This window comes from Balearica regulorum, chromosome 5, assembly GCF_011004875.1.
Source record: "Balearica regulorum gibbericeps isolate bBalReg1 chromosome 5, bBalReg1.pri, whole genome shotgun sequence".
NCBI lineage: Eukaryota > Metazoa > Chordata > Aves > Gruiformes > Gruidae > Balearica > Balearica regulorum.
In genome coordinates, this window is record NC_046188.1 from 38138828 (window position 1) to 38164863 (window position 26036).

The 26036-nt window shown below is 48.4% G+C and overlaps 1 protein-coding gene across 2 annotated transcripts in view; it reads left to right on the forward strand.

Moving 5' to 3' along the window:
* Window positions 1-281: 281 nt before the first annotated feature.
* GALNT16 (polypeptide N-acetylgalactosaminyltransferase 16) overlaps window positions 282-26036 on the forward strand; it is a 78286-nt gene continuing 52531 nt past the window's right edge. Inside the window, exon 1 of one of the 2 annotated variants that reach the window (XM_075754216.1) lies at window positions 282-629. In XM_075754216.1, coding sequence (XP_075610331.1) covers window positions 420-629 — 210 coding nt within the window. In that variant the 5' untranslated portion in view covers window positions 282-419. Of the gene's footprint in view, window positions 630-4600; window positions 4713-26036 lie in introns of those variants that run through there. The other variant, XM_075754217.1, reaches the window with a different exon arrangement.

Below are 26036 nucleotides of genomic sequence, written 5' to 3' on the forward strand. Positions count from 1 at the left end.
CGTGGGGCTGAGCCCGTGTGACCCGCTCCCGGCCGTGGGGGCCCTGCCGCCACATCGGAGCACCCTCTTTCCCGCTCCAGCTGGAGCGCCGGGCGCATCCCCAGCGGCACCCACACGCAGGCAGGCGGCCAGCGGCCAGCCCCTGCTCCCAGCCCCGGCCGGCTGCTCCCCCCCGCCGTGCAGGAGGAGGAGGAGGCGCGGAGCCCTCCGCCCCCTGCGGCGGAGCGGGGGGGGGGGGGCGAGGCGTTAGGACCCGGCGGCGGCGGCTGGGCGGTGCGGGGCCGGGGCCGGGGCCGGGGCCGGAGCGGGGCGGTGCGGGGGGAGCCGCCGCGCCGCCGCCGCCGTCTCTCCCCTCCTTCCTCCCGCAGCCGCCCCTGCCCGTCGAGGCAGCGCTCCCAGGCTCCCCCGGGGCGCTCGGCATGAGGAGGATCAGGGCCAATGCCATCGCCATCCTGACCGTCGCCTGGATCCTGGGCACTTTCTACTACTTATGGCAGGACAACAAGCCCCGCTCGGCGGCCGCCGGCAGGTCCGCCGGCAGCGGCGGCGGTAGCGGCAGCGCCCGGAGCGGGCAGAGGGCGGCCGGCAGGCTGGAGCTCCGCCGGGAAGAGAGGACCATCCCCCTCATCGTGAGTGAGCCGCGGCCGCGGATCGTCCCGCCCTGCCGAGGCGGGCAGGGATGCTCGGGGAGCGGGGAGGGATGCTCGGGGAGCCGCCGCCTCGGGCGGGGGGCGAAGGGGAGCGAGGGGAGCTTCGCTTTGCCTTCGGGTTGCTTTGTATTTATTTTAGCATTCGTGCTTGTCACCATGGCAGCCGTTACAATCGGGGAGCAGGGTGGGCAAACCTCAGGGGAATAGAGTAATGCCGTGGGTAAAGTATTGGCGAGTTGTATCCGCCGGCTCGCCCGGGCTCCGCTCCTCCGGCCGAGAGCGGCTGCCCTTGGCTGAGGGAAAGGGTGGGTGAAACAGCTGGCAGGTTTTTGGTTCACATTCAAAAGCGCATGCATACACACACACACACACAAACATATATATGTTTATGTGTGTATATATATGATCCCAGTTTTTTCCAGTCAGGACCAGATAAGAGCCACGACCTCTCACAAGCCCTTCCTCCGGCCAGCCGGGTGGGCGTTGGGCCAGGGGACACAAGCGACACTTGCAGCGGGGAGCAGTGCAGCTGGTACCACCAGCCTCTGCCTCAGTTCCCTCCGCTTTGCTGCCAAATGGGGGACCTGGGCGCAGCTCCCGAGTTTTGTCTGGTTTAAGCCAGAGACGGCAGTCTGCGAGTCAGGCTCAGGCTAGGGTTTGGGAGATGGGGGGGGCCCTCGGGGCTTCTTGCTAACCCAAGGGGTGGTAGCGGCGGCCTGATGTGCCACTTCAGAATTGCTTTCAAAGCCCCACATTCTGCCCTCCCTGGGTATCTGGGGGCTGAGTAGGGTAATAAAATTGAGCTCCTGACTTGAGCATGATGAGGACCTTTCTGCTCTGTCTACGGAGGAGGTTTGTCCTCATTCAGCCTGTATAATAGCATCAGTAGAGCTCTCCCAACTCTAGGCGATAGCTTCATAAAAAATAAATCAGCCCCTGGAGCAAAAGTGGCCCAGCAACACCATTCCCAGGAGTGATCCAGCTGAAGCAGTTCAGGAACTGCACTGTGTGTCACTCTTTGGCAGTGAATCCATTTATCAGCCCGTTACGCACACATGGAAGCAAACAAAAGCAGCAGCCTGGTCAGAGTCGGAGCAGGGGCTGGGTGCTGGGACTGTCCGCTTCCCTCCTCAACTGATGCTGGGATTTTTGGCCTGTGTCTCTCTTTTCTCCACCTGTAAACTGGGGGTGGCAGGTGTGTGTATGGGTGTTTGGGAAGCCTCGTGAATGTTTGGAAAATGCTGTCAGAGCAGCCCCAGCCCTTGGGCAGCAGAGTGGAAATCCTTCTGCTGAGACCCTCGGCCATCGCTTGCAGCTGCTGAAACTCAAAAGTCAAAACTGAGGCTCTTGGGCAGAGCGAGGACATTATTTGCTGCTCATTAAGGCTGGGGGCTGCCAGCAGTTTGGGCTGCTCTGCTGTGAGACCCTCTAGGGAGCTGGAGTGGAAATGAATGTGGTGCCTCCCAGGCAAGGGGCTCTGTGCAAGTGCTGTTACTGCCATAGCCCTTCGGGGCGTGCTGGGAAGTGCTCACAGGCTGGCCAGGGCCGACTTGAACCAACCGAGGATTTGGAGCACTGCTGCTTGTTGGCTTCCACCTTAGCAGGGGGGAAGCTGCCCCTGAGTCTCCTGATTTCTTGAGCGTGCTTGAACATGCTGCTCTGGCAGTTTTATTTCTCCATTCCCCCGCTTATCCTTTCCATTTTTTTTTTTTTGTTGCATTTACTTTACTCCCTCTCAGAGGGCTTGTGAGGTTACATGAATCCATATCGTCTGCCAAGCACCTTAAGATCCTCGGGAGGAGGATGCTGTGGCAGTGCTGCACGTTGTTATATTGCTGCTATTTGGGGGAGGCGGTATGTGCTCATGGCTAACTGCAAAGCCTGTCGTTACAAGCTATAGCGCCATGCAACAGCCGCGCCAAATCTGGTCCCGCTCGCAGAACGACGTAAAACATCCCAGCTCTGCTCCGCGCCTGAAATCCCTTAGCGGGGAAAAATAATCATGCTTTGCCTCTCCTGTCCCTCTGTAACTGGGCTCCCACAATGGGCCAGCCCCCCCCACCCCGGGTAAGCCCTGGTCCCCTTGGCAGGCAGCAGCTGGGATGAAGGAGAACCCTCTCCTGATGCACCTGACAGCAGGGTGTGGTGGAAATACCACATCCTGACCTGCTGCCATCCATTTTCATAGAGAAGCGGACACAGGAGGAGTTTGTGGTGTTTGGGCTTCTCCTCATGCACGCGGCGCCGTTTCCCAAGGATTCAGTGGGTTGCTGTGAGAGGCAAGCTGGTAAAATGCAATAGGTGTGCCGCTGTAACTATGTAGCGGCATGGCTATGGGAGAGCTTAACGGGCTTTGCTGCGATGGGAGGCGAACGACGAGCTGTCCGGTCTGTGGCTTCTACCTGCGCTGCTGGGGCAGAAGCAGGGAAGCAACTGCAGGCAGGCATGGGGCAGGAAGGTCGTCGGGGCCTGGGGACAGCACCCAGAGGGGTGGCGTCTAGCTGGGGTCTGAGCAGTTGGTCTCGTGGGCTGAGTTGCCCGTGTGGGCCTGCGGGGCTGGTTACGCGGGGGCTATAGCTGTGCAAAGTGGCCATCAGCACGCATCCTTACCCCGGCTCCTGGGCGCGTGGTGTGCGGGCTGCGGTGCTGCCCATCGCCTTCTCCCAGCCGGTGCACAAAACGTGACATTTCAACCACTCTGCTGGAGAAACGATGAATTTAGAGAAACGATTGTCTTTTTTTTGCAGTGCAGAGCCCTCAACCCCGAGTTCATTCCCTGCGAAGTCAGATTACTTGACTTAATATATAATGGCAGTCTTGTGTAAGAGGAGGCGTGCCTGTACTCTGCATGCTTCTCGTGTCCCTTGGCCTTCTGCAGAGCCACTGAGACAAGCTGCCCGTTTCGATCCAGCTTTTGGTTTCCTCTGCTCTGCATGAGTGATGGTGTTGGAGTTCAGGTTTGGGCTCATCTGCAAATAAGGGTGATTCATGTGACTTATGGGTCTCTGGAAAATATTTTTCAATTTTCTAAAATTGGCTGCTTTTCTGACTGGGACAAAAAAAATCTTGTCTTTTGGGTGAGCCAATCCAAGAGTTCTGCTCTTGCATCTATGCTATGACATTTCAAATCCTGGGCAAATTAAAGTGAATTGCATAGTTTTTAAAAATTGAAGTGCTTTCTGGGCTTGTGGTTTTCTTCTTTATTCTCTCCCAGTGCAAAGAATAAAAGTCACCTCAGGTAAAAAATACAGTTGATTGCAAGTCTTAGCTTGAAACTGGTTTGTTATTTGTTGACCTCATGTTTATTAGCACAACTTAAACTTAAAATGTGGATGTCTGACTTCTGGAGTCAGCAAGGGAAATCTTTGGATATTGAAGTTGAGAGGGGGAGCTGACAGACATTGGTGTCCCAGAAATAGCTCGTGCATTAATGATGGTCCTCCAGATCCCTGTTTTATAGCCAGAAATCTTGACATGTGGGGTCTCTGCAATAGCTTCTCCCCGAATAGCTCCTACGGTTGCTTGAAATAAAAATGCAGCAATTGGTAAAGGGCAGGGCTGACTCGATGGTGCGCTGAGCCCCTGCATGCTTCCCTTTCCACCTGCCATGGAGGGTGGAAACACGAGTGAGTACCGCAGTCCTAGGAATGCATTTTTTTTTCTCTGGAGCACGGCATAGTTTCATATCAATATCCCAGGAGCCCTGGGACCTCTGGCAGTTGGTTTGTGTGCTGGCTGTTTCTGGAGGATGGATTTCTTCCCTGGGCTTTTTTCTGTCCCTCCCAGGCAGGAGGTTGGAAATTTCCCAGAGGCAGAAGCTGCGCAATGTGTCTTTTGGAGGGGCTTCGGCATCGTTTCCATACTACGTACGGGTGGTTAATCATTCACCACATGCTGCTCGTCCGCTTTAGCATGGCGCCGATGGGCAGTGCCCAGGACTCTTGTCCTCTCATCTGTAAAGATCGCAGCGTGGGAAGCTCGCCCTGCGTACCTTTGTCCCAGTGAAGAGAGCAAGGCCATCGCTGTTGCCTGGGCAAAGCTTGGTAGTCAGAGGGGTGGCTGGTAGGTACCTTTGAAAGGGGAATTTTGCTCTTGGCTGACTGTGAGCCGAGGATGGGAGTACTTGCTCCTGTGTCCCAGTCAAAAGCTGGACGCGGGGCTGCCCGTGGGCTTCTCCAGCTTGCCGGCTTCTCTGGGGTGGTAGGAAAGCAGCAACATGTCTGGAAGAGAATCGTTAGTTAAATGCTCTGGGTTGTGTTAGGCTGGTGCCCGATTGCTCTTTGGAGCAGGTATGTTGTCTCTTATCTTTGTCCTGCCAACTTTTGTGACCTGCGTCTCTCCTCTGTGACCCCACTAGAGACAGTCTGGCAGCTGAGAGACCCAAAATTGTAACACAGGCTCGTGTTGCCTGGGCTCAGCCCTCCTGGCTGCTTCCTGCCTCTCTGCTCAGCCACGTAAAATGAGCACCGGGGCGATACGATCAAGGCGTCCTTTCCCCTTGTAGCAAAGGGTGTCTAAATGCTCTGCAAACATCGCCGAACTGAGCGTCGCCTGCCTGTGGTGAGACGGCGAGCGGGAGCCTCCTCTGGGACACGCTGCTGAGAACGGGAGGTGTCTGTAGGCAAGTTGGCGAGGGAAGATGTCAATCGTTTGATTCTTCCCTCTTGTTTAGCCAGAAAATAGGCAGTGGCTGGGATTTACCTGCTTCTCTGAGCAGCTGGACTGGCGAGCGTAGCCACGGTTGTATTTGTCACCATGTACGACCACCTTGACGTATGCTCTTCAGACCCTGGTAGACTTAACTGACTTGGCCAAACAATGCGCTCTGCTGCATTTGTTTTCTGTTGCCTTTGGCTGTGGGCAGCTGAATCCCATGGAACAGGTGCCGGCTGATGTTCACCGTTTGTTTGTGAATGATTTTATTCCCATCCCTTCATCACACTCCCTCTGTGCGCAGCTTTCAGGGGATGCTGTTTCTCTCACAACCAAGATAAGCTGCAGCTTCTGTGCATCTGTAAGTGATACCATTTTTCAGGGACTTGTATCCCACGGGATTCCCGCACGTGTGCCTGCCCGGAGGCAGGTCTTGTAGCCTTGGGGATGTAACTCTGGGAACCGAGGTGGATCCTAAATAAATAAAACAAACAAACAAACAAACACAACAGGAGGGGGAAGAGCAGTAATTCCTTGCATTGGCATATTGTCAGGCTTGCAAAGTACACGTTTGATTTCATGTCCTGCTGTGCCATGGGAGAGAAGGCCTAATCTTTAATGAGATGCCACCGCTCATTTCAGCAGCCTCCTTACCGTTTGACTCTTACCAGGTCGCTCACTCTTGAACCTCCTGCCTTTTGGGGCAAAGATCAGGAATATGACTATATAGGTTTCTTTCTGTTCTTATACTGGGTGGCCGCGTGTCAGTTTGCACACACGTGAACACAGCACGGGAGGCTGTATGTTCTCCCCAAGGCTGCTGTGCCTCAGAGGCAGGCAGCAGGAGCCCGAGTCCCGGGGAGGCACGATGAGCAAGCTGGTGAAGTCTCCATGTTTAACAGCTTGTGAAATGTCTTGTTTTCTTAAAACATTTTCTTCCCTTCAAGCTAAAGGAAAAGTGAAGGGGACTTGGTCTCTCCGTCATGCCAGCCTGCAGAGCAGCTCTGCTCCCTGTGGCTCTGCAAATATCTGGGGTGCTGGAAACGAGAGGGAGAAGAAGCTGGAGGTGGTAGTGCCGGTGCTTTTGCAGGGGGAAGGTGCCCCCTCTAAATGCTGGGTTTGCAAGTGCCGTTCAGCCTGGCTCGTTCTCCTCCCAAAATCCAGCACCTGCCTGGCTCTTCCCTGCATCTATATGGCTTCTGCTCTTCCGAGGTAATTTTAGGGTGAGGGGCATAGCCCTTAACTCTTGGGGATTTGCGGCAGCTGTTCCTGCTGTGGCCAGATCCCTGCACCAGTGATTTTTTTTTTTTTTTTTTTAATCTCTGTGGGATTCTTATAAATGCCAAATGAGACGCCTGTGCCAGCTCCCTGGGAAAGGATGACTTGGTAACTATTTTTCCAGGGGTATTACTGCAGGAGAAAGATTCAGTGACAGTTCGACAGCTTAATATTTTATTTACAGTGTTTATGTTTTAAAAATGTGGGAATGAATGCTGTTTGCCTAAATGGCAGAAAACGATTTTATTTTTAATTTGTCCCAGTGGCCCATGTGGCACATTAAAAAATAAAAGAAAAATAAAATAAATGGTTCACAATAATAATGTTAATAAAATCCAGTTGGCAGTATCAGCCTTAATTGTTAATCAAAGTGATGAGGTAGCTGGGGCTTAGGAAGTGTGGTGGTCTGGGCAGCCTGGGACGATGTGTAGAGGTGTGTGTGGGGTGAAACGCAGACCTCCTGAAGATGATTTTTTTTTTTTTTTTTTGCCATAGCCTTTCCATTAAATAAGTGGATGAAGCAGCTGCAAGTTTTAGTGAGCTAAAGCATTCTTTCATTATGCAGCTGTTTCCCCAGTTAGATTTGTCTTTGCATATACAAAACTGCTCTAAGATTTAAAAGCTAAAAATATAGTAGTGTTTGCTGGAAGCAGAAGCCTTTGAGAGACATCTCAGGTTGCTCTTTGCTGTGGTGAAGCTCAGCCCAGGCACCTGATCCCAAGGTGGGCAGGTAGAGAGTCACTTGAAAGGCAAGGGGAGAAGATTTGGTTTTGTTTCTGCAGCACCAAACTGGGACTGCCCGTGTTGGAGTGCTGAAAAATGACTTATTCCTGTTAGAAAAACATGCAGCATAGCACAAAGGCAATGAAACAAACAGAGGTGAACGTGCTGGGGATGAAGCACGTGGGTCAGCGGGGGACCCCGGGTCGCCTGTGCCGTGCATCGCGTGGCTGGGCAGGATCTCTTGCTCTTCCTTGGCTCTCCGCAGGGTGCCAGCTGGTTTTTCCTGTCCCACAGCATCTCGGTGACAGTCCCAGGACCTCGTTCTCTTTTTCCTGTTTCGGTGGTGAAGACTGCTCCCTGGTATTCCTCCAGCCCTATCTGCCACCCCGCGTGGTAGGGTTGTAGGCTCTTTGGGGCTCGTCATGTCGGTTGTTGCCACTGTTCTGCCTGTACAGCGCCTAGTGCAGAGGCTGTGATCTACAGCATGTCCCATACTGTTGCATTAAGGTAAAGACAGAACTATGGACTGGGAGTCGAGCTGGTTTACTGATTGAGCTGCAAACTCATCCTCCTTACAGGCTTCCAGGCCTCAGTTTCCCCCAAAGTTTAAAATGGAGATTTTTATCTGCTTCACAGGGCTTTTGGGAGGCTTAGCTTGCAAGTTTTGTAAAGGGCTGGAGACGAGATAACCTTAGCAAAACATTTGGCTGAGTTCAGCCTTTGTACACATTTGAACCAAGATTGGGATTAGCAGAAATGCAGCAGGTCAGGGACGATCTGCTGCAAGAGGAAGACGTTAAAGGCGCAGCGCGGTGAGCTCTGTGTGCTGGACAACAGGATTTATGACGAAGGCTGTGTCCTACCTGCCGCTGTCTTTCACTGCATTTTTATAAGCACATACTCCTGCCACTAATAAAAGTGATAAAAGACAGGAGCTGGACTGTCCTCATCAGATTTCCAGGTCCAAATTGTGCTTGTGGCTGTGGACACAGTGACACATATATATATATATATGAATAAATTTTTAAAAAGCGCTTTGTTTTAAAGTAGCAGAGAGAGAAGCATCTGTGCTAAAAGCTGCACTGGCCATTTTGTGGGCCCAGGAGGAAAAAAAAAAAAAAAAGGACTATTTTTCTTGACTTTTTTTTTATTTTGGACAGGCTGAATCCTGAATCAGCCAGGTCTTGGCTGGAAAAGTGCTCTTACCCAATGAAGGTGTCCTCAGAGCTTCTCTGAAAAAGTCTTTCTGCAGGACAAAATTGGAAAACACTGATGCTTTCCATCTGCTCACATGCTGTGTGCCCTGAACAAAGTGTTTGGTGCCAGAGAGTGTCATGCTCAGTAACGCCGTGCTGTACCTTTGTGCCTTTTGGTATCAAATATACAGTAAAAAGCCTAATAAATGAGGAAGAAGGGCTGCAAAAAGCAGTGCAGCTCCTTGGGTAACTGGTGAGCTGGTCTCTGAGTGTGGGAACAGGGATACAGTAGCAGTGCAAATGGGAGCCATCACATCCACACAATGAAGTTAAGAAATTTCTGTGCTCCCTATGTAGTTTTCCAAAGTAATTTTAAATTGTAAAAATTAATAGTAAAGTATCAGAGTTAGGAAATGTGAGTGTTGCAAATGCTCACTGCAGACTGCTGCTGCTCAGTGATGTGATCATGCTGTAATTCCCAAGTGCTATACTATGAATGTGGTGTTGTTTTGTTTTGTTTTGTTTTCTTTGTACCTTTCTGGGAGACATTTTGGATCTAGTTGCATGGTATGAATTACCAGCTACACCAGGGTGCTGATGGAGTAGACTGTATGTGTTTCCTAACCTTCTGGGATGTCTCAATTTGGCTGAAGTACCTGTTTTACACCTAAAGGAGCAGCAGAAGGATGGATGCTCTGCAATGAGGTAACACTTTCAAAAAAATCTGTTGGAGCAAATTGGAGCAAACTTGCATCTGTTTGCATCCTCTCTGCATTTGGGTGGTCTAAGTCTGGTTGAGCTGTGCCCGCTTGCTGAGCAGCCCTGTGGGGCATTTCCAGTCTGTGCTGGGAAAACCGGACCACACTGGTTGGGCACTCCCAAAGAAATTTTGGGAAGGGCTGGGAAATCAGTGTTCCTTGAGGACTAGCTGTGGTCAGCACAGAGGCACCCTCGGGTCAGCCAGTGATGAGATGCGGCCAAGTGAGGTCTGGCCTTGGAGAGCACCTATCAAAAGCTCCCTTTGGCCAAGTGTGAAAGGATTTTAAGTCAGGGGATGGACTGCTGGCTCGGGTCAGGTTCTCGAACAGACACAAATCTCATGCTACGTGTTAGGCGAGCCAGGAGGAGATGGTTTATGGTGAAAGTAAACAATGCTGTTCTTACAGCGCGGGGTACGGATTGAGTCACATCAGGTAGTAGGGAAAATCTGCTGATCTGCTTGCATCACTTAGCTTACAGCATTATTAAAAATAATTATTAATTGTAAATTATTGACTCATTAATTTTCTTAGGCCCAAAGCCTCACCTTCAGGACAGATGTGCTGGAGTTGAAGGAAAACAGGGAGGGGGGGGATAATATAAATGATTGTGCTCGGTGGTTTAATATGAAAAATAGGTGATATGGTATATTCTCCTTTCTGCTGCTGCCCTGCCACTAACTGTGCAGCTCGGCCCTGTGTGCTTGGTACCACTCTGACCTTTGCTGCCCCTGGCGCCTGTGGTTCAAGGGGGCTACCTGGGTGCTCCTGCCACCCTCACGGTTTTGGACAGGTTAGTCGCAGCGTGGCAATGCCCTGGCATCCTTGGGGCGGCGGGTCTCACCAGCTCTCACTTGCACTTACCGAGGAACTGGCAGGGACAGCGTGCTGCGGGGACCTTGTTAGAGGCGTATGATGTGTGCAAAGCTGAGCCCTTTAAATCTTGGTGCCCTAGTTAACAGGGATTTAGTTCTCCCAACCTGTCACAGCCCATCTCATTTTTCTTCCTCTTTCTTTTTAGTTAGAGGATTATAATTGTCGCATTGAGTTTAAAGGGGATTGGAATGCTCTGTATCTTTCTTCTGCCTTTTCCCAATATCTCCTAAGAGGCATAAAGAAGGGGCAGGAATGGATAAACAGTTATTAGCATCGCTGCAAGTGCTGAAGCAGGGATGAGAAAATTCTCCCAAACCTTTCGTGCCTGCCTTCTTGCAGGGTCTGCACAGGATGCTCTGTGGCCTCCTGAGCTGTGGCAGCTCCCTGACATGCTGGCATTAGTCTGTGTCCGCAGATCTCCTGGTATGCAGGAGCAGGGACTCCTGGCAGTCAGCTGGGCGGGAGCAGCAGCTGCAGGAGGGGAGAATGCTGATGGGAACTGGGGGTATGAAGGGATCCCCTTCTTATTCCTCTGTTCCTCCTGTACCTTAGGAGCCCTGTAAGGTGTTATTCTAGTTCCTCAGCTCTCGAGTGTGCAAAAGGAACTTGTTGCTGCCTGTGGGTTGCATGTTCAGAAAACCCAGTACACAGATGCACTCAGTTCCTTCGACTGGGCTTCAGCAGAATCTAAAACACTAACATCTAGGTTTAAATGAAATATCTTGACTTTTTTGGGGGAGTGGGTGAGTGAGGCTATTCACCGTGGAAGAATTCTTCAAAGTGTTAGAAAGCAGAAATGCACAGTGACCATTTGAACTCCCTAGTTTATATAGCAATGGATCTAAGAAATTAGGAAATAATGCAGTGCACAGCATTTATTAAATGTCCAGGAATTTTCTAAACTGAGTCTTGTGACAAATTCATTAAGACTAAGTAAATTTTCTTGTCTAACTTTCTGTTAATGCTTTTATAATTCCACTAGAAATACAGCTCCCACTGCTGTATTTAACCTGCTGGCCCTGTGTGAAGCTTTAACTGTGGTCGGCGCCATTCTCCGTGGCAAGGACAGCCATGAAGCACGTTGCCAGAAGGTTATTTTGTATCATTAAAGGCCATTCATATCTTTCCAGTCTTGAGTAGGTGAGTGGAATCTGAATGGAAAATATTTTCATCTAGATCAGACTTTGCTTTAAGTTACCAATTTAATATTTTTCTGCCCAAGGGGAATTCCCATATCATTGTCATTGTCCCATATCATTGTCCCATATCAATGATGTGGGTAAACTTAGATGCATTTTGGTCATTGCCTATCAGTTTGTGGCCCTTTGAGAGTCGGATGCTGCTTAGCCTGGGGTGGGCTCAGCACCTCTGCAACGCAGGGTTCGGATCTGCACTGGGTCGCAATTGGGGTGGCTCCAGCCATTACCTGGGTCTGCTTGGCAAGAGCTGGGTGAGTGTTGGCAGCGTGCTTAGGGTTCAGATGCAAAAGGAGAGACATGGAGAGAAGCTGTTCTTCACGAAAACTCAGTCAGCTCCGGCAGCTGCCAGCCTTTCCCCTGCCCTGGCTGTATCACTGTATGCCAGGGGAGTGCGTAGCCCGGCTCACAGCTGGATGTGTGTCTCTGTAGCAGACTCTTTCTGTACGTGAGGGACTTGTTTTGGGGCTCTTCTGGGAGAAGTGAGGCAGGACAACTTGTTGAAAAATAAACTGTTAGGGGCTGCCGCAAGCCTGCCTGGAGTTACCAGTCACCTTGCCATCCTTTTCTGAGCGATTTGCACGTTGGAGTTATGCAGCCTGAGATCTCTGGTGTGTCTTGCTCCTAGCCCGGACCGCACGTACAGCCTGTGCTGCTGGGTCCCTCCTGAGAATCTGCAGATCCCTCCTCACTGGGGTGTTTGGGTGTCCAGACCAGGGGCTCTTCTGTGCAAGGTGAAATGTGAACCGAAAAGACAGCCTCTGTCCCGGGGAGTTTGTAACCTTCATAGATGAGTAAGATAAAAGGTTTGGGAGAGAAAATGTTCTTCCCCCCATTTCCCTGAGATTAAGCCTCAATATCTGCTGAAAGGAAGAAAAGATAAAAAGGAAAAAAGAAAAGTATATTTGTTATTCAGTTCTGCTAACCTCTGGTTACTAACTCTGATTAAAATACCAGTTGAAGCCAAGACAGCTTGGATATTAACTGTGTACCAACATTAATTCAAAGAACTTGGTACTGGACTCAAGCTACTACCCAGGGACAATTAAAACTCAGTTTGTCCTGCGGTAGCTGGTGTTGTAACTGGCCGTATCTCATTCTTTTATGTTTTCACTAGCCTTGGTAATTTGGATCACCTCCCCCCCCTCTTTAATTTCTATGATGTGATCCATGATGGGCTGGCCACTTAAAAACTGCTTTGGCACTTTGCATAACCCGAGGGGGCTGAGATAGCTTGGGAGGAATAAATTTGGCTCGTGTCTGGGGAGGTCGGGAACTTTCCACCCCCTCAATTACCCTGAGTGCCAGCTCAGGTTTTTGGTGTGTGTTTTTTTCTACGTGTTCATTTGGGGGAAGAAGCAGCATTTGAGGTTAAGCCACTGGGAGTGGGAAGGCAGGTTAGAAAAAGCTTCTGAATGATTCCTGTATGTGGAAATGTTAATCATTAAACCTGTTACCACTTAACAGGATGACTTCTTGTCATGATAAGCTGCCCCTCCAGGCTAAACAGGGATAAATGTCAGGGTGTTTGCTGAGCTCCGGGAGCTGGACTTCAGCCTCTCCCACCTCAGCCCTAACACTGAATGGTGTTTAAACACTTTGTGGTGGGCTGTGGTGGCAACCTGCGTGACAGTGGGGCTCCTTGGGGCTGCTGCTTCCTCAGTCTTAACTCTGGAGAGTTAAATTTATCAGGGTAAAGTGAGTTTCCCCATGGTATGTTGTTTTTAATGCCAAGTGATATCCACAACCAGCTCAGACCAGTAGCCTGTGTGATTTGCTCTTCTTGGAGGTGGGGGGGAATACACTGTAGGCACTTGAATCATTCTCTCTGCAGAAAAAAGAGTGTTTGCATCTGGGAATATGCTCCAGGCTTTTGTGGAATGTTTGGGGTGTTGGTTTTTTTGGGTTGTTTTTTTGGGTTTTTTTTTGCCATGCTACCAAGTTCTTAAAGCAGATGGATAACAGCAAAGTGAGTGCCTGCATGCTGAAAAGCTTATATTCCTGTCCGGTGGCACGTGGCACAAGCTGTAACAGGCAATACCATCTGACTGGGCATATGGCCTTTTTGCCACAAGTTATTAACAGTCAAATGCAAACACAAGCAGCAGCATCTACTTTTGTAGGAGCACAATTTTACAAGGATGAATTCAGCTAGTTGTATTCATTCCTCCCCAAAATAGGACTCTGAATGTAGGACGTCCACTGCTGCAGATGTTGAGAAGGGGTAGGTGACTAGTTCAGACTCTAGCAGTCTGAGCAACATCAGCTGGATGACGAGAAGTTACAAATGTATGACTAGGCCTTTACCCCCGTTGTTATGGCGAGTGATACAGGGTAATATTTGTTGTTAGTAATTCTGTAATGCAGGCAGGGGAAACTTAGCAGTCTAAGGCATGAGGGCCCCGGGGTATAGCCTGTACCTGAGCTGGATAACCCACTCTGCGAGGGACGCTGGAGACCATCCCTCCTCATCAGAGAGGTAAAGAGCAATGTTTCTGGGGCAGCAGCAATAGCCATCTCAGGAAGGATCCTAACAGCCACCAGCAACTATAAGTCCTTAGGGAAGTCTGTCCTGTTTGACATATACTTGCTATTGCTTCTTCAACATCTCCATATGGCACTGTGGGATTGGGACAAAATTGGTTCTTCAGAGTGGCTCGGCACTGTAAGCAGAAACGAGCTATTTGGAGTTACTTGAGGGAAAAAAAATGGCCAAAATAGACTGAAAACCCTGACAACCTACAGGAGATACCTTTGCTCCTGAGAAGGGTGAGTGGAAAATCTCCACCTGTTTGGTAGGGCCACTCAGGCTCCTTGTAGGCCGTGCTTCCTGAAGAACTATTTGCAGTGTTCCTGCCAGTTCAGTACCTCCAGCATTACCAAAGCGTGTGTGAAAAACAGCTGCGTGGGAATGTCTTCAATGTCATTTAGAGGACAGCTCAACTTTCTGTCCTCCGGACAGACACTGAATCTAGCAAGGAGAAAGGTATTTATATTATGCTTTAGTAAGTATTGACCTAAAAGAACTTGTCGCTGTGCATTTCTCAAAAACCTGTTAATTTTAAAAAAAATCTTTCTTAGCTTTTAATTGAATTGATTTGGTGCACTTCTGAAAGTGTGAAGGTGAATGGCAATATGCTCCTTGGTTTGCTGAACTAGCTTACATGAACTTTGAGATGCTTCCTTTGTTTCAGTCTTTACTACTGTATTGGGTCTGGCTGAGATGGAGTTAATTCTCCCCACAGCAGCCCTCATGGTGCTGTGCTGTGTATTGGTAGCTAGCAAACTGTTGATAACACACCAGTGTTTTGGCTACTACTGAGCAGCCAAAGGCTGTCTTTCCAACATTTCTTTTTCCCCAGCAGCAGGCTGGGGGTGGGCAAGATCTTGGGAGGGGACACAGCTAGGACAGCTGACCCAAACTGACCAAAGGGATATTCCATACCATAGGATATCATGCTCAGCAGTAAGAAACTGAGACTAGGGGGAGGAACAGGGCGGGGGCATTCGTTGTTTTTTTTTTACAATGTTTGTCTTCCGGAGTAAGGGGCACGCTTACTGAAGCCCTACTTCCCAGGAAGTGGCCGGACATGGCCTGCTGATGGGAAGTAGAGAATAATCTTTGCTTTTTGCTTTGCTTCCACGTGCGGCTTTTTGCTTTAGCTACATTAAACTGCCTTTATCTCGACCCACGAGTTTGGGGTTGTTTTTCTCCATCTTCCTTTCTCCCCTCCCTGCCTTGCTGAGGAGGGGAGTGATAGAGCGGCTCTGGTGGGCACCTGGCCCCCAGCCAGGGTCAACCCATCACAACTACTAAGGCTGGCCCTCAGGACCCCCAGACCCTGGAGGCAAAAGATTAAGTCTGGAAGAAGGAAAACTTCCCTTGGTCAAGGAGGATCAGGTTAGAAATCACTTAGGCAAACTCATCACCCACAAATCCATGGGCCCTGATGGGATGTACCCACAAGCGCTGGGGGAGCTGGCAGATGTTATTGTAAGCCACTCTCCATCATCTTTGAAAGGTCATGGAGAACAGTAGAGGTGCCTGAGGACCGGAGGAAAGCCAATGTCACTCCGGTCTTCAAAAAGGGCAAGAAGGAGGACCCAGGAAACTGCAGCCAGTCAGCCTCACCTCCATCCCTGGAAGGGTGATGGAACAGCTCATTCTGGGGGTCATCTCTAAGCATGTGGAGGAAAAGAAGGTTGTCAGGAGTGGTGAACATGGATTCACTTGACCAGTCTGATAGCCTTCTATGATGGCACAACTGGCTGGGTAGATGAGGGGAGAGCAGTGGATGTTGTCTACCTCGACTTGAGCAAGGGTTTTGACGCTGTCGCCCGTAACATCCTCATAGGCAAGTCTAGGAAGTGTGTGTTGGATGAGTAGACAGCGAGGTGGGTTGAGAACTGGCTGAGTGGCAGAGCCCAGAGGGTTGTGATCAGCAGTGCAGGGTCTAGTTGGAGGTCTGTAGCTAGTGGTGTGCCTTAGGGGTCAGTACGAGGTCCAGTCTTGTTCAACATATTCATCAATGACCTGGATGAGAGGACAGAGTGTAAAGAGTGTTTTGATTATACAAAACTAGGAGGAGTGACCAACGCACCAGAAGGCTGCGCTGCCATTCAGCGAGATCTGGACAGGCTGGAGAGTTGGGTGGAGAGGAACCTAATGAAGTTCAACAAAGGCAGGCGTAGGGTCCTGCACCTAGGGAGGAATAACCCCGGGCACCAGTACAGGTTAGGGGTTGACCTGCTGGGAAGCAGCTCTACAGAGAAGGACGTAGGGGTTCTGGCAGACAAAAAGCTCTCCATGAGCCAGCAATGTGCCCTTGTGGCCAAGGCAGCCAATGGTATCCTGGGGTCCATTAGGAAGAGTGTGGCCAGCAGGTCGAGGGAGGTTATCCTCCCCCTCTACGCTGCCCTGGTGAGGCCACATCTGGAGTTGTGTGTCCAGGTCTGGGCTCCCCAGTTCAAGAAAGATAGGGAACTAGTGGAGAGAGTCCAGCAGAGGGCTATGAGGATGATGAGGGGACTGGAGCATCCTTCGTATGAGGAAAGGCTGAGAGAGCTGGGTCTGTTTAGCCTGGAGAAGAAAAGGCTGAGAGGGGATCTCATCAACACTTACAAATATCTGAAGGGTGGATGTCTAGAGGATGGGGCCAGACTCTTTTCAGTGGTGCCCAGTGACAGGACAAGGGGCAACAGGCACAAACTGGAACACAGGAAGTTCCACCTGAATATGAGGAAAAACTTCTTTACTTTGAGGGTGACCGAGCAGCGGAACAGGCTGCCCTGTTGTGGAGGTTGTGGAGTCTCCTCCTCTGGAGATATTCAAAACCCGCCCGGATGCAATCCTGTGCAACCTGCTCTAGGTGATCCTGCTTTAGCCATGGGGTTGGACTAGACAATCTCCAGAGGTCCCTTCTGACCCCTACCAATCTGTGATTCTGTGATTCCTTCATGCTCTCTGTGGATGAGAAAGATGTGTGAAGAAGCCTGAGGTACAAGAACTTTTGTCTTTAGTATATGGTCCTAGTGTAGGGTGCGTGTGGAAGTATTTAAATGTGTTTAAAACATTTGCATGTTTGCTGAAATGTAGAATCTTAATATTGTCTTTCTTACCTCGTCACTTCAGCTGTTTGAGTTTATTGTATTTTCTCTCTACACATATGGCGTTGTTTGCATCAGTCACAGAAAGTAGAGATGTTAAAATAACCGTATCATCCAGGCAGCCTTCCTGCAGATGCTGACTGCCTCCTCTAGGAATGGCCCACACTATCTCTTGGAGCCTCTTGCTTGTTTGAGGAGGTACAGAAACCATCCGATAGCTCTTCCTTCCCTCCGTCCTGTTAAATAGGTTGACAGTATAATATGCAGGATGCCCAATGCTGTGGTTTTAGTCTGTATCGAGCCAGATTGAATGCTCAAGGTCCGAAGCCAGAAGGAAAGATTATCTATGGATGCTGGGATTATAAAGTAGGATTCAATGTCACTGGGCTGGAGCTGGCTGCTCCTTGCTGTAGAAGGAGCTGGGCCACCTCTCCTCCTTTGAAGTTGTGTGATTTGGGAGGAGAGGACTGCTGTTAGAGGGATCCGTCTGCCCCTCCAGGGCTAATTTATGAGCCTGCCTCCCATTCAGGCAATGGAAATCCTATCAGTGGAATTTTTCCTAGTATATTAAGTGACCTGGCTGTATGTCATGGCCTAATGATGTTACTGCAGAGAACAGTGGGTAGAGGATGATTTTCCTTGAACATTTTCTTTGCTACATGGGAAAGGGGCAGCTCACATTTGATTCAGCTGCTAGGCAGCCAGATTTCTCTCTGGTGGTCAATAAACAAATTTACGGACCAGAAACTGGGGTACTGGCTGCTATGGTTATGACTTAGTTTCTGGTGTCATATTAGTTAGTACTTAGATATTGCACCAAGACAAGGATCTATCTACTAAAGATGTGCAGGCTGAAAGTGAATCCATATTTCTACATTAAACAGATTTGTAGCGACATCTGTTCTGCCCAATGATTTTTACAGGGGAAACAGTCCAGAGACAGTAAGATTGAGAGGCTTCAATTGGCATTTTTGGTAATAAGCATCTTTTTGCTTTGATGCGTCTGGTGCACTTGACTCTTCAGAAATGTGGTAGGTGCTTAAGCATCTTCTTTTACAGATCAAGAGTCTGAGGGAGGCTCAGAAAGGTTAAAGTCTTAATTTACACTGATTGCTCAGGCTCCGTTGACTTTCTTTTTGAATGTCTTTCCCACCAGGCATTTGACTGACATCCGTTTCCCTAGAGTTTCAGTGCATGTGCAAATAGTCACGGCTCTTTTGCAGGGAGGGGAGGTGGATCAAGGAAAAGCGAGGTGAATATACCCTGCTGATGCACAATGCCAGCGTGCTTTGCCCGCCAAGGATGATGTTTCTCCTCTTGGGGTGTCTTTGGGATGAAGCATCAAGAGTGCTCAGGTGTCTGTTTGCAAGTGTGACATCTTGCCATGATGCAAAGTGAAGGCCTTTGTAATGAGTGGCTGGAATGAGGCAAACAGTAACGAGTTGTCCAGGAATGGTTCATTGGCTCCTGCTTAGCAGAAGGAAAAGTGTCACTGTGATTTGCGCTTACCTAGCTATGCAACGGAATTTTATCCTTGAACTGGGTTCCCGGTTAAGATAAAATCCCTCAGGTGAGATGCATGCCATTTGCACAGGGTTCTTAATTAGAAGAATTCATCATAAACACTGGCATCTTTCTCTTGTTAATATGGCAGGGGATAGAGATTAATTACATCAGCAGAAACATGTCTGTTGTTGTTTACTATTTCTATGAAATGTGGCACTCCTTGGTGTCTGCAGACAGAGATGAGGTTGCATATGATATTGCTGTGCCGCCAGTATTATGCTTTTAATTATTTAATGAATTACTGAGTTTTCAGTTGAGGTAGCTCCACAAGGCTTGCTATCAGGAATGATCAGGAGATGCTTAAAACTTGCATATTCAAAAATTTCTAGATCTTCAGTGATAAAGGGGGAAAATCATGAAGTTTAAATTTTTAATAGCAGCCCTCTCCTAAAATATCTGTGTTCTCCTCTCCTATACTGCCACTAGCAAGAGGAGGGATAGAGTGCAAGGAGATAATATGCAATGATAATTTCAAAATTAACAGCTTAGTTTAGGGCACAAGTAGATCTTGCGTCCTGCTTCTCTCCCCTCTGTCCTCTCACCCCCTCCAGTTCAGCTGGCCAAGGGATGCCATTTTGAAAGTGCCTGAAGAAGAGAAAATCCATTGGCTGTGCAGAGCTCAAGAACTAAAGATTCAAATTGCTTATTGGGTTCTTCTGTTTGAAACCTAGCTTCCAGCACCAAGGATTAATTACTTACATTCAGGTTTTGAAGGGTCTGTGTCTCTCGCAGAGAATAATGCAAGAACGACTTGCTGGCTCCGAAGCGTCTAAGCATCATTTGAAATGCTTGCCAGTGGGATGCAACAGGGCTCTCCTCTGAAGCTAACAGGAACAATTAGACCACTGGAGAGTTGGTTTTCATGGGATTTTTTGGCCAATAATCCCCATCTATCTCCTCAGGGAAATTTTCTTTTAGCTGGTTTGTCTCCTTTCTTGCTCCCCAGATGGATACCATGGTATAAACAGATTGCTAAGGAGAGCTGTTTGCTTCCCCTGCCTAAAGAGGAAGTGAACGTATGGAAGCTGCCTCACAGAGACAAGTTTTGAGTCCTCTTGTCACGTGGCAAAGACTTTGTTCTCACCCTGGGAGCCTTGAGGAGTAAAGCCAGTGTGGCAGGCAGAGGCAGGAGGGTAAGCCCACATAGACGGCTTACAGGAAGAACGGACAAAATGTGTTTTGAGGAGATCATTGTGGTAGCAGCTGGGTACACACCTATAGCGTACTGGGCCAAATCCCCCTCTGGCTCTGACAGTAGGTGAAAGCTGTGATTTTCAACTGCTTCTGTCCTCTAAGCACAAAAGTGAGGAGATCCATGGTGCTCCTAGAGAGGAGACGAGTGTTTGTGGATGTGTTTAAATAAGACCCGCTCTTCAGTGAGTGCTTTATTGCAGATGCTCTATGCACACTTCTTGCACTTTTCTTTTGGGATTAAAGTGTTAAGAAAATTTCTTCATCCCCTTGTCTTCCGTACTCTCATGTCATGAGTTAGGGATGAAAGTGCCTCCTCTGCCAAATATGATCTGATAGAAGGTCTTGCCTGAAAGATTTATTTATTCGAGTATGAGGTTTTTCAAGTTTAAGTGGACATTAAATTGGAATTTAAAGAAATATCTCCAAATGAAGGAGGGCAGAATAAGCATTTCTGCCTGTCCTTGAGTTCTCAAGTGTGCAGTGCCTATCGCTCTTGGAAGAGGAACGGACTGTTGTGGAGTTGTCAAGATGCTTGAAGAGTCATGGACCTGTGTGCTGTGGTGCCTTCTCTGTCCAGAACCACCCACCCACCCCAAATAGTTTCTGTGCAGTTTTTTAAATGTCTAGCTTGCAGTTTGGGGGCTCAGACATGAATGATTTTAAGATTTGTCACATGTCTGAGGACAAGAGATACAGACCCTTAGAACAGATAAGAATTTAGTTAAAATAGATAAGAATTTACTGACAATCCATAGCTTATTGGATCCTAGATGTAAAACCTCATGTACAGCACTGAGGATTAATCAGTTAAACTCTTCTCTAAAAAATTTTATTCTTTAAGATGAGTAATGTAAAATTGCCTTACTGGCTCAAAAAAGCGTAAAAATAGGAGTTTAAAGTGGCTGTTGCCAGGCAGAGAATACTGATATCTGCTTTTAATTATAGGACAATATTTTCCTTAAAAAAAAACCAAAGTGAATCCAATTCTTTTGTATCCTTATGGTGAATGAAAGAAGTTAATTAAAATAAACACTTTGGGGCTGAGATTTGCAAGGTCTTTCAGATGAAGGACTTAGGTAGACCCGGAATTAGTTTTTTTATGAAGCTGTTTTCCTGCTTTGCAGTTCTCCCTTTGAGCTGAGAGGGAAAGGTGGTGTTAATAACTTCTCAAGGGCTCTGCAAGACATTGCCGCGGTCTTGTGAACATCATTGACTGTGTCCTCCAAAAGATCTTGCTGGGGCCATGCAACTGGAAGAAGGGATGGACAGCTGTGGTAGCTTGCTGAAAGAAGCGAGAATATTTGATTTAAGAGCCTGCAGGCACTTATTACTGTTCCTCTTGCTCTTTTAAAGCACTAATCTTGTATTTTTCTCTGCAGGTTACCATGAACAACTGTGCCATTCCTCCAGATTTTGCTAGCTGCCAGTAGGGACAGTGCTTGAGAGGTCAAGAAACACAGGAGGGAACTAGTCTTACCAAGACATCCCTCCATCTGTCTGCAAATGGTGCTTGTATTTCCTTGTCCCTAAGTAGTGCCTCCTTTTTGGGCTGTGAAGGAGGCAGAAGCTGAGCCAGTACAGCCCCACACCAGTAGTAGATGGGGGCTCTGCTAGGTCATGAGAGGCCTGGGGGCAGAGGGGTCATCTTCCAATAACTGGCCTGAGAAGGCACTGAGGGATGCGAGGTTTATTTGGAAGGAGTTGGGGGGAAACAGGAGGAATGAAAACCAAGTTGGTCTCCACCAGATGCTGGCTGTGGTCCCTGAGGAATAGCATTTTTGCTCTGTTACCACTGATGTTTGTACTCAAGGTTAAAGCACCTGGGCAGAGGTGAAGGCACCATTCTGGGAACGTTTTGCTTTAGATGGGTTGACTGCAAAGGGAATTCTTGTAGCCTGGTATTAACCAGGGGCTATGAGAGGGATGATGATTCTGTTACTTGGCTGATATCATGGAAGTGTACAGTGAAGTGTGACATTAAGTTGTTATCAACTAAAAGAAGTTGAGGGAGTTCCTTTCCCTCTTGGTTTAAAACTTGTTGCTTCACACAGGCTGGCACAGTGCTCTGGGAAGAGATCGAAGGGGTGTGTGGGAAAACAGACAGTGGGGATGGGTTCCCTATATATGCTTTTCCCACTCGCTGCTTCCCTCCAAAGTTTATCAGTAATTTGGGAATTGGTTCTGGGATATTACTCTTTACGTTATAATAGAAGGAGTCTGTTAAAGGCATATCTGATGGGTGCTGGAGTACTTGTACGAGCTGTCATCTGTTAAGATGTTACCAGGTTAAAGATGGTCGTTTGCTGGGGTGGTTGCTGCACCTTCAGCTCCAGTTCAGCACTGAGTGGAGGGACTGGAAGGAAAGGTGCCATTTGGACTTGCAGCCCTCAGTTCAGCTCCACGAGCTGCTGGAGCAGCCTTCCTGGAAATATCCTTGCATTTCGAGCCACTAGCCTAAATGCTGGCTCCATAACCCAGAGAGTGAATATTAACCTGGAAATAGAAAAGTTTTACAGCTTCGGACTCAGTGCATCTAAGTGACATGGAATGGGGAGAGCTTGCAGGGGGTCAGGCAGGATGGATAAAGAAAGTTAATTTGGAGGGGAAGTATTTTGCAATGTGGCAAGATAGGACCAACTTTGCCTCCTTTTGCTTTTTTCTTTGCATTCTAGACTGCAGAGAACATCTGTTTACATACCCCTGTAGACTTTCCTGTAGATGAGGAAAGAAAGGGACAATAATTTTTTAGGAAACCTGAGGTGTGGCTATGTGCACAGCTTCTGAACGGAGTTGTCTGGGAGTACTGCACCCAGCTCTGGGGGCCCCAGTACAGGAGAGAACATGGAGCTGTTGGAGCGAGTCCAGAGGAGGGCCACGAAGCTGATCAGAGGGCTGGAGCACCTCTCCTATGAGGACAGGCTGAGAGAGTTGGGGTTGTTCAGCCTGGAGAAGAGAAGGCTCCAGGGAGATCTAATTGCGGCTTACCAGTACCTGAAGGGGCCTACAGGAAAGCTGGACAGGGACTGTTTATCAGGGAGTGTAGTGACAGGACAAGGGGTAATGGGTTCAAGCTGAAGGAGGGTCGATTTAGATTAGATGTTAGAAAGAAATTCTCTACTGTGAGGGTGGTCAGGCACTGGAACAGGTTGCCCAGAGAGGCTGTGGATGCCCCCTCCCTGGAAGTGTTTAAGACCAGGTTGGATGAGGCTTTGGGCAATGTGGTCTAGTGGAGGGTGTCCCTGCCTGCAGCAGGGGGGTTGGAACTAAATGGTCTTTGAGGTCCCTTCCAACCCAAACCATTCTATGATTCTATGATTCTATGATGTGGCAGCCCAGCTGTGACTGCATACTGTAATGATATTTTAATTGTCATAACTTCTGGAGACTTTTTTTGGTACAGAGGATTTTCATCATCTCTGTACTTATTTTCCTGTCTTATTTAAAGTAGCAATTTAGCAAGTAGTAGCAAGTAGTAAAGTTTCTCCTACTGTTCTGAGTGGTACAAATGAAATAGTGACGAGATATTTGACCTCTTGAGCAAAACCATTGGAGGTCAGAGGGATGCCTCCCTATATCTACCAAGGGAACTGACATACCTACCTAATAAGAGACCAAACCTGATTAGTTTGGCTGGTCCGCACCAAGCAGAAGTCCATCTTGGATAGCTTTAGTTTAAAAGCCCCAGAGCCTTCTTGCAGCAAGGGCAGGTGCAGGTGGCTCCAGGACCCAACTGCATTCCTTCCTCTTGTCTGAGGCATCCCTAAGCAAGACTTGGGGCATCCAAGATCTGGGGACAAGCCAGGTTACAGTCCACTCCTGTGTGAGGGTGGGCTTGCCCAAGACTGGATGACTCATGTGTGCATCCTCTGATGAAGTCACCAAGGCAGCAGTGACTGGCAGCAAGTAGAGCCCTCTTTTGTTGGAGGTGATGTCTGAGCCTTGCAGCAGGGGCTCCACCACCAAAACTAGTGAAGCACTTTCAACTCCAATAAATGAACATTTGCCTGTGATGGCTAAGTGAAGTTGTAGTACCTCAACCCATGAGATTTTGTTAGATATTTCAGTGTTGCTGAGTCAATGGATCTCCTTGAGATAGGTATCTCTTTTTCTCTTGACACCTATCATCACGTCTCAGACCTGGCACGGTAGGATTTGAACTGTGTGACGCTGGTTGTGACACTGGTTAAGGCAGAGATATAAATTGCCATTGCATTACTTTTGCCACTGTATGTGGTCTGCTTCAGTTCTCTCTCTCCAAGGCATCTGTTTCTGAAGCAGTTCATCACACACTGCAATTACACTTTTGGTGAAGAAGATCACTTTTTGCAAAAAGAAACATGATTTCTTCCCTAATCCATGATTAAAGATCAGTGGACTTTTGAAAGATACCTTTCTACTTCCTTTTAACAAAATTATTCATTCTGTTGTTCTGCATGACTGACATATAGATCAACCACAGGCCTTTAGCACACAGTACAAACCTCTGCTAACTGCGTTTAAGGACTGATTATTCATTTGCAGGAACAGAACCAGGCCATTATCGTCTGCGAACCAGCACACAGAAATGGGTAGTGTGTAGTCCTAGCAAATCAGGAGGGTAGCTTTTGCAAAAATTGCTCCATTTTATGATGGATAGACTTTATAAAGATTTGATGCTCTGAGACAGTTTTCTATTGTTTAACTTAACTGCTAGTTTCTAATGAAGAGTGTGTTGCTAAGCTCTTCTGCTCCACCTAGTTGGGGCACTGATTGCTAAAGGGTCAGCTTTCCTGTATTACCCAAATGTACCCAGTGTTTGGCTTTTTTTTAAAAAAAAAAAAAAGCTTCTGGCAAAAGGATACCTCTCTGCTTCTGGAAGGATTCTCCCTTGGGTATCCTTGACTCTGAACATGACCACAGTTAATTATGTTCGGTGAGGTAAATGTCTGGCAATCAACTTGTTTCATTTTTTCCAGATTCCTTGGAGTAGCCTGTGAATGACATGCTGAAAGCCAAGCCGTTGACCAATGTATGTTGATAAGGCAGTTCTGGAAAACATCCTTATGATCGTTGTATTAAGGCTTCTGTAGGTCAGACCTGGAAGTAGACTCTAGCATTGAAGGAAAAGTTGGCTTTACATTGTTTGTGCTGGTCTTGTAAGCTGCTTTTGGCTGAGCTCTTTAGGGGACAAGCTGGAAGTGGATGCTCGTAAGAATCTGATGAGTGTTCTGAGGAAAGCTAATCACAAGAGCTCCCTGAGGAGGTACGGAGGCACGGTGGTGTGGTACTCACCGGCGTGGGTAGGTAGCAACACCGTGCTGGGTGCAGGCGTCAGAAATGGCTTTAGTGAATGAAGTGGGCAGAGCCCTGCAATTGCAGTGGGGTGTGAGGCAGGAGCTGAGCATCTCCTCTCAGCACCCTGCTCCCAGGTAGCAGGCCCTGCTGTGTCCACAGCACGCTGTGAGTATTGATATTCTTCTCTCATAACTGGAAACTGGCTCTGTTTGCACTGGATAAGAACCTAGCTTTAAAAAAACCCCAAAAGCAACAAAACAAACTAAAAATTACTATGGTATTGCTATGGTAACAAACATCTAGAAATGCAGACAGATCTCTGTATCAACTGCAGGCTTGGGCTTTATAGCCTGTGCCCTGGTGGTTGCATATGCAATCGGAGACAGAAATGGTGCTGTAAAGGGAAAACAGCAGCAGGTTTATGATACCTTGGGATCTTTCCAAATATGAGACCTACTGCTCCCTCTGAAGCAGGCTAGGAGCAGTTGCAGGCTGTCGGTACGCATCTGTCATTGCCTGTTCACTACCCACCCAGGCAATGAGAGATGAGGGGCCAAATGCACTTCACAGCACTGTTATGGCTGAGCACAAAGGGCTGATGATGGGATCGGCATTGGAATATCCTGAATTTTGAGTTTAAGAACACCTTGGCCTCTCATCAGCTTTTTGGTGGGCTTTGACTAGTTGGAGAAGACAAATTCATTTTGCATATAGTGTATCATTTGCAGCTTCCAGCATCACGTTCAACAGCAGGCCTGGGAGAAGGCAAAGAGAGTTCAGCTTCTTTCCTGGCATGGTGTTTAGTTGTGTGTGTAGTGGTTCTGGGTTTTGCTTTGTTTTCATTCTTGTTTTCCATTTTCACTCTGTTACGGGCAGCGTTAAAATCAGTGAAGAAGGAGAGGAGGTACCAGCAGCAGAGAACTTTGAGTTTCTGGCTAGATGGAGCAGGTTCTTCCAAAGCAGCCCTAAAGCATGGGATGTCTTGGTAACTCATATAACCATCTTCCCCTCCACAAGCATCTCCCAAAAAATGTCAGGACTGGGCAATAGAGCAGGAGAAAAAGG